Source organism: Odocoileus virginianus, chromosome 3 (assembly GCF_023699985.2).
Source record: "Odocoileus virginianus isolate 20LAN1187 ecotype Illinois chromosome 3, Ovbor_1.2, whole genome shotgun sequence".
Lineage (NCBI taxonomy): Eukaryota > Metazoa > Chordata > Mammalia > Artiodactyla > Cervidae > Odocoileus > Odocoileus virginianus.
Genome location: NC_069676.1, coordinates 5,723,854 through 5,737,064, shown reverse-complemented (window position 1 = coordinate 5,737,064; position 13,211 = coordinate 5,723,854). Strand labels below are relative to the sequence as shown.

General features: G+C 47.6%; 1 protein-coding gene across 2 annotated transcripts in view; it reads left to right on the top strand.

Annotated features, from left to right (window-relative positions):
• Positions 1-474: 474 nt before the first annotated feature.
• NWD1 (NACHT and WD repeat domain containing 1) overlaps positions 475-13,211 on the top strand; it is a 77,176-nt gene continuing 64,439 nt past the window's right edge. Inside the window, exons 1-4 of one of the 2 annotated variants that reach the window (XM_070462312.1) lie at positions 2,188-2,316; positions 3,207-3,277; positions 8,097-8,182; positions 10,569-10,685. In XM_070462312.1, coding sequence (XP_070318413.1) covers positions 8,099-8,182; positions 10,569-10,685 — 201 coding nt within the window. In that variant the 5' untranslated portion in view covers positions 2,188-2,316; positions 3,207-3,277; positions 8,097-8,098. Of the gene's footprint in view, positions 828-2,187; positions 2,317-3,206; positions 3,278-8,096; positions 8,183-10,568; positions 10,686-13,211 lie in introns of those variants that run through there. The other variant, XM_020880416.2, reaches the window with a different exon arrangement.

Below are 13,211 nucleotides of genomic sequence, written 5' to 3'. Positions count from 1 at the left end.
TACATCTCTTTGGACCTCATTTCCTTCACTTGCGGCCTTCCCTGGTGGCTCAGACAATAAAGAATCTGCCGGCAATGCAGGATATCCAGGTTTAACTCCTGGGTTGGGAAGGTCACCTGGAGAAAGGGCATGGCAACCCACTCCAGTATTCTTGCCTGGAGAATCCCATGGAGAGAGGAGCCTGGCAGGCTACAGTCCATGGAGTCAGAAAGAGTCGGACATGACTGAGCAATGAATACACAGACTCCTCTTCGGTGGGATGGGATTATGATGTGTGCCTCCTGAGGTTGTTGGGAGGATTGCCCTACTCAAAGCGTATCTGCTAGGATCAGCCCATTAGCCAGCACACAATAGTTAACCGCCAAGTCTGGCTAAGTGCCCAGCCTAGCCAGGGCTGGAGAGCCAAACAATTTCTTTCATTATCCCAGTTGCTGGGAGAATTGGTAGAGAGAGACCTGTGAAATGCCTAAGACAAAAGTTACTAGGATTGCTGGGGGCATGACTTTCAGGCAATGCTGAGCCCAGGAAATTTTCTTACTTCCCAAGAAGATTCTAAATTGGCCCTGCCACCTCCAGTAGGAGCTGGAGGAAGGCTGGAGCCCCCAAGGAAAACCTCTGTCCTTCCTGGGGAATCCAGGCTTGCTTAGTTGCCTCCTTAGGTGACCAACAGAAGTTGAGAAAGATGGATAATTGTGGATGAACTGACTGACTGGACAGTTATGGACTCAGCACTTACTATGTGCCAGGCACGCTGACCTTGGAAGACATGGACATCACGTTCTTGCAGGAGGGACATACAATAAACAAAGAAGAAGCATCAGCTGGTGGTGAGTACTGTGCAGAGAATTAAAATAGGGTGATGGCAAAAAAAAAAAAATACGGTGATGGCGCGGGGAATAATTGGAGAGATCAAGGAGTAATGGGACGGTTAGAGAGAGCCTCTCAGGAAATGGCATTAAGCTGGAATGTGAGTAACTTGAAAAGGTGCAGCATAGGAGTTCAAGAATGGCATATGCAAAGGCCCTAAGACTGAGATAAATTGGCCAGCATTAGACTGGAGGAGAACGGAACAACAGAGGATGAGACGGTTGGATGGCATCACCGAATCAAGGGACTTAAGTTTGAGCAAGCTCCAGGAGTTGGTGATAGACAGGGAAGACTGGTGTGCTGCAGTCCATGGGGTCACAGAGAGTTGGACATGACTGAGTGACTGAACTGAACTGAAACTGGCTTTGCAGGTGGCTCAGTGGTAAAGAATCTCCTTGTCAATGCAGGAGATGCAGTGGATGTGTGTTCAATCCCTGGGTCAGAAAGATGCCCTGGAGAGGGAAATGGCAACCCACTCCAGTATTCTTGCCTGGAGAATTCCATGGACAGAGGAGCCTGGCAGGGTTACAGTCCATGGGGTCGCAAAGAGTTAGACATGACTGAGCAACCAACACTTTAACTTTTTGCTGTGATAAACTGTCACGGTGAGTGAAACTGCACCTGTGAATTCTGTGAGTCCTCCTAGGGAATCCTCCAAACGTAGGGTGGTCCTGGGGACTCCTGAACAGCAAAGCCTTTCCAGATGGACAAAGCAGGGAAGGGAAGTTGGGGCAGAGAAGAAAAAGATGAGCAGAAGTTCAGGCTGTTAGGTAAAACTATTTCTTGAGTGCCTGTATGTAAAGTGGGGCCTTTTAAAACATATATATATGAACAAGTGGAAAAGCAAATCATATTTTTAATTTTTTAAAATTTTTTTGATTGCACGTGTGGGTTGTGGGATCTTCGTTCCCCAACCAGGGATCGACCCTGAGCCCCCTGCATTAGGAGCATGGAGCCTTAACCACTGGACCACCAAGGAAGTCCCTTTTTCTTTATTTTTTTGATTGGAGTATCATTGCTTTACAATGCTGTGTTAGTTTCTGCTGTAGATGAAGTGAATCAGTCATACGTATGCACACAAACCCTCCCTCCTGAGCCTTCCTCCTGTTTCTCCTTTCCTCCTCTCTAGCTCATCGCAGAGCAGTGAGCTGAGCTGAGGTGGGTACTTACATACCTCTCTCCCAAATGCCTTGTTCATATTTTGTTCCTCATGGAACTTTGGGTATTTATTTTGATTGTCAGCCACTTTGTGCTTTCTTCCTGCCTTCCTTGCTTCCTTCCTTCCTGAGATGAGAGCTTCCTCTTCTCACCCTAGCCCACCCGTGAGTGGTTCTCACTCCCATTTCACAGAGGATGGCAGCTGATGTCCCAGGAGAGAGGATGCTGGCTTAAGTCCTTCAGGAAGTCAGTGGAGGAGTCAGCATTCCAAGCTAACCCATGGACACCAAGGTATCCATTCCTCCAATCTGTGGTCCGTCAACCCTGAGAGGTGGGTGAGGCAGGACTGAGGTCACCAAAGCATCTCCAGTAAGGTCAAATCCTGAGAAAGTCTTTTCCTGCTCATGTTTTTTAAAAATTTTTTCCCAGGCTTTATTGAAATACAATTGACACATAACATTGTATAAGTTTAGGGTGTATCACATCCATATGATGCATTTATTCACTACAGGATGGCTAGCCACGGTAGCATTAGCTAATGTGTGTCACATAATTAGCATTTCACTTTTGTGATGAGGACTTTTAACTCTCTTAGGAACCTTCAGGTGTGTAACACAACATTGCACAGTATTGTTAACTGTAACCGTCATGCTATACATTAGATCCTTGGACTCACTCATAACTGGAAGCTTGCACCCCTTGGCCAACATCTCCCCATTTCCCCACCTTACAGTCCCTGGCAACCACCATTCTACTCTCTGTTCTGAGTTGGGCTTTTTTTGTTTGGTTGTTTGCGCTGGCTCTTTTTTGCAGCACATGGGCTCCTCTTGTTGGGCAGCACAGGCTCCAGGGCACGCAGGCTCAGTAGTTGTGACACATGGGCTTAGTTTCCCAGCAGCATGTGGGGTCTTAGTTCCCTAACCAGGGATCGAACCTGGATTATCAACCACTGGACCACCAGGGAAGTCTCTGAGTTGGGCTCCTTTCTTGTCTCACATATAAGTGAGGTTTTGCAGCAGTTATCTTCCTCTGACTTGTTTCACTCAATGTGATGCCCTCAAGCTCCATCCATGCTGTTTCAAACGGTGTATTTGTTTATTTCAAACAGCACAACTCAGTTTTCTTTCTTTCTTTTTTTTTTTTTTTGACCTTGACCGGTACACGGGATGTTACTCAATCAGGGATGGAATTTGCACCCCTTGCATTGGAAGCGTGGAGTCTTAACCACCAGTGAAATCCCGGTCAGTTTCAGGTGGGTAGGTCCTTAACTGCCCCTCTGGAGACTTGCTAATCTCCCTTCTTCTCGAGGAGAGCAGGCCTCAGGTTCCACACCTCCTGCAGGCAAGGAGATTCAGCTAGAGTTGATTTAAAGTTGGTGTCCCAGTTTCTCAGCACTGCTGACATTTGCGGACAGATAGTTCTCCGTTGGAGACCCTGTCCTGTGCCTTGGGGGGTGCTGGGCAGCATCCTTGGGCCCTACCTTCTTGATGCTAAGAGCTTCTCCTCCCCCAGTCGTGACAACCAAAAATGTCTCCAGACTTTACAAGTGTCCCCTGGGGGGGCCAAATGCCCCCCCGTTGAGAACTGCTGGCTTAAATACTACACCTTGTGCCTTTACTACACTGGAGGGTGCAGTGAGCACAGGATGGGATGGGGGGTTCCCCTGACTTTGTCCTTCTTGCCTGCTCGGCCAGGGCTTGGCACCGCTCCCAGTATCGCACAGCCTCCCACTGCACACCTGGGCCTGGGCTCAATTTTCATGGAGCCACAGGGGACCCAGGTGTTCGGGAGGCTGGTTGGTCCCTGGGCTCTAAAGCTGAGCGCCAGGAAACCGCAGTTACTGTGGCTACCGGTGAGCTCCCGGGGCGAGGAGCTATTGGTTGAGGGGGAAAAGGCTTGGGTGCCTGGCGGAGTCAACATCCAGGGGATGTCGGCTGGGAGGCCACAGTCCAACATCTCCCCCGATTAGCTTTCGCAGACCAAGTGAATCTGTGAAGAGCCGATTCATCTCCCCAGGGGCCCTGGAGGTGACGGAGGCTGCAGGTAGTCACGAAACCTAAGAGGGTGAGACAGGTACCCCACTGCAGATGGCCTTTCCTGGCTGGCCTTCCAGGAAGGCCATCTGGCCTCTGGTGTGAGGTGTCTGAGGCCCCCGCCCTTTCCTGGGGAAAGATTGTCCAGGTGGGTGGACAGCATGAACGACAACCCCCTCAGCCCAGGCACCCGCCGGCGGCTTCTCCAGGGTCAGGCAGGCCCCCTCCCAGCACCTACATCCAGAAGCGTGGCCATCTTCATCAGCTCTACGGTCTCAGGTAAGGGACAGGGCCGGACTGGGAGTTTGGGGGGTGCCAGGGCCAATGGGCATGGCTCACAGCGTCCTCTAGGAGACCTGGACGTGAACACAGCCTGGCCAGTAACCCACACACATAGGGACTGGTGAGGGAGAGCCTCCCTGACCCTTTGCTTCCTCCTCCATGAGCCAGCCTCAGGGCCTAACTTGAGAGAGTTGTGAGTGGCAAATGATACTGCAACTAATATTAATGATGAATGCCTGCTGCTGCTAAGTCGCTTCAGTTGTGTCCGACTCTGTGCAACCCCATAGACAGCCCAGCAGGCTCCACCGTCCCTGGGATTCTCCAGGCAAGAACACCGGAGTGGATTGCCATTTCCTTCTCCAATGCATGAAAGTGAAAAGTGAAAGTGAAGTTGCTCAGTCGTGTCTGACTCTTGACCCCATGGACTGCAGCCCACCAGGCTTCTCCGTCCATGGGATTTTCCAGGCAAGAGTACTAGAGTGGGTTGCCATTGCCTTCTCCAGATGAATGTTCTAAGCTAGGCTTAAAAAGTGCCCGAGTCTTCCCATAGCTACAAACCTCTGTATAACAGGATCCGGTTCGCTTCCCAACTTTTATCTGGTGTAACTCTCACCTCACCTACACGTTGTAGTCACACTGGGCTCCAATAGGTCCAGGAATCTACAAAGCCCCAAGCCCCATAAGCTGCAGTTATTCAACCTATCTGTTTATGTAATGCCTGACTCCTCCAACCAGGCTATAAGCTCCATGAAGGCAAAGTGTTCACAGTCTGTGCTGGCAAGTGTTTAATAACCTGTTCTCCAAAAATTAAAATAAAAACCCCTGATTTGTACTGTCTGCCAATTTCCATGGTGTAGATTCTCCCACCATGGTCAATTTCAAGCTGCCCTGGGTGACCTCATAAACACGGAGTCAGGTATGTTGGGTAGCTCACCATCCTAATGCAAAATCAATAGCTGTAAACAAACTCAAGAACAGAATCCATGGCCAGGGGTAGTAAAATAATTCAGAAGTGATGAGGTTTGAGTATTTGCAATCTCCGCTTTTACTATAATGTGTTTCATCCTAAGTTCAGATAGTTTAATTTTTCAAGTTGTTATTTAGTTAAGTCATGTCTGACTCTTTTGTGATCCCATGGACTGTAGCCGGTCAGGCTCCTCCGTCCATGGGATTTTCCAGGCAAGAATACTGGAGCGGGTTGCCATTTCCTTCTCCAGGGTATTTTCCTGACCCAGGGATTGAACCCGAGTCTCCCGCATTAGCACATGGGTTCTTTACCACTGAGCCAACTGAGAAGCTAATTTTTCACAGTGGCTGTTTTAACAAAATTCCTGATGATTTAGCAATCAGCTCTCCCAGGACAGTAGGGGCCGGCTTCAGCATACTGCATTATCTACATATGTATTGTTCGCCATTGTATCCTTGATGCTTTTTTTTTTTTTGGTGATTTTTGTCTTGTGGAATCTTGGGACTTCCCAGGCGGAGCTGGTGATAAAGAATCTGCCTGCCACTGCAGGAGACATAAGAGATTCGGATTCGATCCCTGGGTTGGGAAGATCCCTTGGAGGAGGAAATGGCAACCCACATCAGTATTCTTGCTTGGTGAATCCCATAGACAGAGAAGCCTGGCTAGCTACAGTCCATGGGGTCACAAAGAGTCGGACTTGACTGAAGCAACTTAGCATGCATGCAAACTTCATCTTAGTTCCCTGACCAGGGATTGAACCTGTGACCCCCTGCAGTGGAAGTTGGGAGTCTTAACCACTGGACCACCAGGGATCATTTTTAGTGTTTGGAGATAAGATATTTTATGGACAAATATAAATAACCTGTGGAATTCATAGGACACAATACAGGAAGGGAGTAGGAGACATATCCAAGACTGGCATTCAGGTCAGTGCCTATGCTAGGACCCAGGCAGCTTCTTTGTACTAGTGGCTTTGGGAGTCCTTTCATGGACACTAAAGTGACCTTCCCCTGGCTACATGGAGAAAACAAATAATTCTTGAATGCTTACTTACAGTAGGTGCAGCCTCATTGGTTCCATGAACATTTATTGAGTACCTGTGTTGAGTGCTGAGAAATTAGCAATGACTTAGACAGCGTAGAGGTTTCTGACTTTGGGGAGCTTGTAGCCCTGCAGAGTAGAGGCATCACCCCCATTTATAGAGGCGGACACCAAGGATAGCATGATAGCACAAGGCCATACAATGAAGGCAAGTGGTAGAAAATAATCTTGGAATCCAGATTTGCCCTAGGCAGGGCTGCCAGGTTTATCAAAAATAAGAAACCAAACCACCACCTTAACCAACAAAACCAGGACACCCAGCACAATTTGCATTTGAAATAAATAACCAGTGATCTTTCAGTATAAGATAGTGTGCAGACGGGCTTCTCTGACGGCTCAGCAGTAAAGACTTGATGCAATGAAGACTGCCTGCAATGTAGGAGACATGGATTCAATCCCTGGGTCAGGAAAAGCCCTTGGAGAAGGAAATAGTGACCCACTCCAGTATTCTTGCCTGGGAAATCCCATGGGCAGAAGAGCCTGGCTGGCAGTCTACGGGGTCACAAAGAGTCAGACAGGACTGAGTGAGTAAACCCCCACCACCAGTGTGCAGAGAGGGACATACTTATGCTAACAAGTGATTTGTGTTACAAATTGAGCAGGGCTTATCAGAAATGCAAATTCTGGAGTTCACGGAGTGGGCTGTACTTATGCTATCAGGTTTCTCATTGCTTATCTGAAATGCAAATCAGTTGGGTGTCCTGTATTTTATCTGGCAACCCCAACCAAAGGTGAACAACCATACTGGTTAGGTGGGTCTGAGGGGTTTCCTGGGATATGGGATTTTTAGCACTAACACTAGGAAAGTCCCAGGCATAGTTGGTCTTTGTGGCATGCCTCCTACTTTTTGCAGCTTTCGATTCATCATAAAGGGTCCTAGCCTCTGTAAGAGTTGTTGTTGTTCAGTCACCAAGTGTTGTCCGACTCTTTGCAACCCCTCTTTGTAGCATGCCAGGCCTCCCTGTCCCTCTCCATCTCCTGGAGTTTGCCCAAGTTCATGTTCATTGAGTCAGGGATGGATCCATCCAACCATCTCATCCTCTGTCCTTCTTGCCCCTTTTGTCCTTCTTGATCCTTCGCAGCATCAGGGTCTTTTCCAGTGAGTCAGCTCTTCACCTCAGGAGGCCAAAGTATTGGAGCTTCAGCTTCAGCATCAGTCCTTCCAATGAGTATTCAGTGTTGATTCTCTTTAGGATTGACTGGTTTGATTTCCTTGCAGTCCAAGGGTCTCTCAAAAGTCTTCTCCAGCACAATTCAAAAGCATTAATTCTTCGGCGCTCAGCCTTCTTTATGGTCCAACTCTCACATCTGTACATGATTACTGGAAAGAACATAGCCTTGACTGTATGGACCTTTGTTGGCAAAGTGGTAAAGAACCCACCTGCCAATGCAGGATATGTAAGAGACGCAGGTCCTCCCTGGGTTGGGAAGATCCCCTGAAGAAGGGAATGGCAACCCACTCCAGTATTTTTGCCTGGAGAATCACCATGGACAGAGGAGCCTGGCCGGCTAGGCTATACAGTCCATAGGGTCACACAGACTCAGACACAACTAAAGTGACTGAGCTCACACACTAGGTTTGTCATAGCTTTCCTTTGGAAGAGTACATGAGGCTAAAAGCAGAGCTGTGAGGCAGGGACAAGTTCTTGAGTTTTTCCAGTTCCTAGCCTCCGTGCCGTTCCTTGCAGATATGGACGCAGAGAGGGAAGCCCTACAGAGCACCGCCTACCCTGAAGTGCAGACCTTCTGCCAGAAGCACGGCCTGATGTTCGAGGTAACTGCCCACCCGCCCGTCACTGTCTCAGGGACCTGGGCAGTCACACGGGCTCCTTGCTCAGAGGGGCTCCACACCTGAATTACAGATGAAAGTCCTCTGAAAAAGGCAGGTGGAGAGGTCGTGGCCATGGGCATGGCAGTCAACCCAGGTGGTGTGGCAAAGGACTAGGAGTGGATGCCTTGCAACTCTGCTCCTTGGGCATATCACTTTTCTTTTTTTTAATAAGATTTACTTTCTTTTTCTTTTTGGCTGTGCTGGGTCTTCGTTGCTGTCTGTGGGCTTTCTCTAGCTGCAGAGAGCAGGGTCTACTCTTCGTTGCTCCCAATGCAGGGGACCCAGGTTCGATCCCTGGTCAGGGAATTAGACCCCACATGCTGCAACTAAGAGCTCACATGCCACACCTAGACCTAGCACAGCCAAATAAGTAAATAAATAAGAATAAATACTTTAAAAAATGATGGTGGGGGCTGTGGGTGTGATGGATGACGCAGGCTTCTCATTGCGGCGGCTTCTCCTGCTGTGGAGCACAGGCTCCAAAACATGTGGGCTCAGTAGTTGTGGTTCCCAGGCTCTAGAGCACTGGCTCAGTAGTTCTGGAGCAAGGGGTGAGTTGTTCTGTGGCGTGTGGGATCTTCCTGGATCAGGGGTCAAACTTGTATCTCCTGCATTGGCAGGCTGATTCTTTACCACTGAGCCACCAGGGAAGCCTTGCATGTCACTTTCATTGTTGTTTTGTCCTGTCTTCCAGCCCTCCCTACACCGGAACAGCTTTAGGGGGTGTCTAAGAGGGCTGTGGGCTATTTGGGTGGGTATGCAGGTAAGACGTGCACCAGCTGGGCAGTCACAATGGGCCCCAGATAGAGTGCACCTATCCCAGGATGGGGCTGTAGATGCCGGCATGTTCCTAAGTGGAAACTGATAAACTGTCTTTGGAGTCTCAGCCTTAGTTGATGCCATCTCCTTGCCATTTATAACAGTCATCCGGGGAGTCTAGCCACTGGACCACCAGGAAATTCCCTCTACATTACTAAGAAAGAGGCAACACTGTGGTGGGAATTCGCCTCTGCCCTCCACTGATCATGAGACATGATTCAATGGCAGAGACACTATAAGGGAAGACATAGGTGCTGAGCACTGATGAAACGCCCCGTGTGCATCCCTTTAATGTGTGACTAAGGCAATAAACACCCTCAAGGTGCAGGCTGGGAGACAGTGGCCTGGAAACATGATGTTTCTCGTGCGGGCCCAGTTGCTGATCCTTTTTCCTTTTCCCTTTCCTCCTCCAGCCACATCCGGTACTGTAGTCCTTTTACCCCATGCTGTAGTTTATTAGAAATTTTATGTCCTTCTCTCTGGACAAAAGAATTGAGGGAGACATGGCTTGTTCTGAGTCCCACCCACTCTCTCCTCATCCCAGCTTTCTGCCCGGTCAGCTTCACTGCTTGAATTAAATCATTCTACTCTGCCCCACCTCCGGCCAGTAGACCAAAAAGGACCACAAGCATGCGGTTGCCCAGGAGACTTTGCCATGTCTGATTCTGGCCAAGGAAAAACCCTACTTTGCAAAGAAAGGTCTGTGAACGAGTGTAGACGTGTCCTCGTTTACAAAAGGAACAGTTTGAAAATGCCCAAGTTCTTTTAAAATGTTTTAAAATATTTTTAAGTAAACGTTTGAGTTTGGAATTTAAATTTGCAGGAAAATTGCCTATAGGATAGAGTCTCCATGTGCCCCCCACCCACCCACTTTTTCCCCTGTTGTGACCATCTTCTATTACCGGAGCATGTTTGTTATGACTAAGAAATGGACATTGGTACATTGCCTTTAAGCATCCGCCAGACTTTTTGACTGGCGCTGTTTGTGTCTCCTTTCTGGCTGGAGAGCTCTGTTACATTTAGAAGGCCAAGGGGCTCTGTTGCATTCAGTTGTCCCAGCTCCCCAGTCTCCTGTGGCTGGGACAGCTTCTTCTGTCCTTCTGTACAAAGGTCTTCTCCTTGGTACTCGTGAGCAGCACGGTTGTGGGGAAAATTGCCTGGGAGTCCTGTGGCGTACCTCCAGTTTGGGTCTGTCTGATATTTTTCTATGATTACACTGGGATTATGGGTGTCATTCAAGTTCTTTTAATCCAGACATCCCTCTTTGAGGAAAGGTTGTCAAATTACTGAAAGAGGAGCTTCTCTAGTGGTCCAGTGGCTAAGACTCCGAGCTCCCAAGGCAGCGGGCCAGGGTTGGATATCTGGTCCAGGAACTAAGATCTGGCTTGCTGCATAGGGCAGCCAAAAATAAAAAAATGACTGAAAGAAACTTTATGCCTTTATCAAAAGGAATGGAAAAACATCACCCATACTGCCACCTTCCTGACAAACCCATGCTTGTAATTTTCAGGTGGTTGACCTGCGGTGGGGTATTCGGGACACCGAGGCCACTGACCGCATGACCACGGAACTGTGCTTGGAGGAGCTTGACCGGTGTCGGAAAACATCCATAGGGCCAGCTTTTGTTGTGAGTCTCTTGGGAAGGACAGATTAACTCTTAGTCCTCATTCTAGCACCAGGATATGGCTCCATTTCTAGACCAAACCCATCAGTGGAGGGAAGTGGGTGGCATTTCTGCTATCACCCTCAATCTTCATAGCCTGCCCATGGCAGACATTGCTAATTGATCACAGCACCCATTTTTCTGGAGAGCTAACTGGAATCCAGACAGTAGCAGTCAAGTGGAAGCAGCAGGTGAGTGGGAGAGCAGAGTGCTGAAGCCCAAAGGAATCTTAGAATTTTCTCTGAGCATTCCTCCACCATCAGCTTTGTTTGGGGAACTTTGAGACCCTAGAATACCATAAAGAACGTGAAAATCTACAGGGTATGCAAATTTTTTTTCTCCCGTGTGCCCTGTGCTCTTGGGAGCAATCTCTATGGCCCTTTTTTGAGCCTGCCTCAGGAGCTAGCTTCTTCTGACCCTAGGCAAGACCAACCAGGGTCTTCTCTCCTCCCCAACTAAACTCTCTCTGATACCAGAACAATCTCCAGCTCACAATTAATGGTTTAAGTTATAATCACCAAATGATATTCCAAAATTTTGATTTATTACATCACCAAGTTTCAAATATACCAAGAACCAGAGAATTTTGGCTCATAAATCCTAGAGCGGGGGTCAGCAAACCACAGCCCATGGGGCAAATCCAGCCTTCTACTTGTTTTTGTAAATGAACCTTTATGCTTCTAGTTTCAATGGCAGAGCTGAGTAGTTGCCACAGAGATCATCTGTCCATCAGCCCTGAAAATATTGGTTATTTGGCCCTTGATGGAAAGTTTGCCTAAACCTGTCCTAGAAAGTAAAGAGAGAAAAAGTCAAGAAAGTATCTTTGCCCAATACATCTTAATCAAAAACAAGCTTTGAGCAGCTCCCCCCAAAAATTTCTCCTGGAGATAAGAATATAGCAAGTAAAAGAAGGTGGTCCCCATTGTAAAAGCTGTTTTCTAGGGAAATAAAGACAAATACATGAAGCCCATTTGGCCTTAAAATTGCCCTGCCCAGTGGGCGTGCATGCGTGCGAAGTCGCTTCAGTTGTGTCTGACTCTTTGCAAACCTATGGATTGTAGCCCAGCAGGTTCCTCGTCCATGGGATTCTCCGGGTAAGAATACTGGAGTGGGTTGCTGTGCCCCCGCCCCGGGCCAGGGGATCTTCCTGACCTAGGGATCGAACCCGTGTCTTTTACGTCTCCTGCCTTGGCAGGCAGATTCGTTACCATTAATGCCACCTGGGAAGCCCTCTGCCCAGTGGAGTAGCCAGGAACTACGTGTGGTGATTCAAGTGAATTAAAATCAGGCAGAATTAAAATTTCAGTTCCTCGGTTGCACCAGCCGCATGCCAGTGGTTCAGTGGCCACATGTCTCAAGTGGCCACCGTGTTAGACAGCATGGGTATGAACACTTCCAGCGTTGCTGAAAGTTTTAGTGTTGCTTTAGAGATTACGTCTCCTTAAAGAAAAACTAAGATCTGAGTGGCAGATGTGAAAAGCTTTACTATGTATTAAATGTTATCTGTACAGTAACCACTCTGTTTTCATTCTTTCCTCCTATAGTTTTCTTTGTAGGTTGACATCAGTTTTTCTTTCTTTCCTATTTTGTTGAGCTGTAACTGACATCCAGCACTGTATAGGTTTAAAGTATACAGCATAATGACTTGATTTACACATATTGTGAAATGATTATTAAATAATATTAGTTGACACCCAGCTGCTCATATAGATATGAAAAAGGTAAATAGTTTCCCTAGTGATGAGAATGTCTGGGGTTTACTTTCTTAGCAGCTTTCAAATATATCCTACAGTAGTGTTAACTGCAGTCTCCATGTAGCACATAACATCCCCAGGACTGACTTATCTTATAACTGGAAGTTTGAATCACTTGATTTCATTTCTTTATATTTTATTGAATTCTTTATTATTTTTACTTTATGGGTGATTTACAAGTTGTGTTGGTTTCAAGTGTATGGCTAAGTGATTCAGTTACATACATCCATAATGACTCAGCAGGTAAAGAATTCATCTGCAATGCAGGAGACACAGGTGACTCAGGTTTGATCCCTGGGCGGGGAAGACTCCCTGGAGCCTCGAGGAAGTGGCCACTCATTCCAGTATTCTTGCCTGAAAAAGCCCACGGACAGAGGAGCTTGGCATCAACACGACTGAAGCAACTGAGTACGAATGCATATATATGTGTATACTTTTTCAGATTCTTTTCCCTTAAAAAGTTGTTGCAAAGTAATGAGTATAGCTCCCTATTTAATAATTATTATTGCTTTAAAATACAATCTAATATTTTAAAGGCTCTACCCTCTGAGTTGCTTCCCTGGTGACTCAGTGGTAAAGAATCTGCCTGCCAATGCAAGCGATGTGGGTTTGATCCATAAGTTTGGAAGATCCCCTGGAGAAGGAAATGGCAACCTACTCCAGTATGCTTGCCTGGGAAATCCCATGGACAGAGAAGCCTGGAGGGCTACAGTCCATGGGGTCACAAAGAACCGGA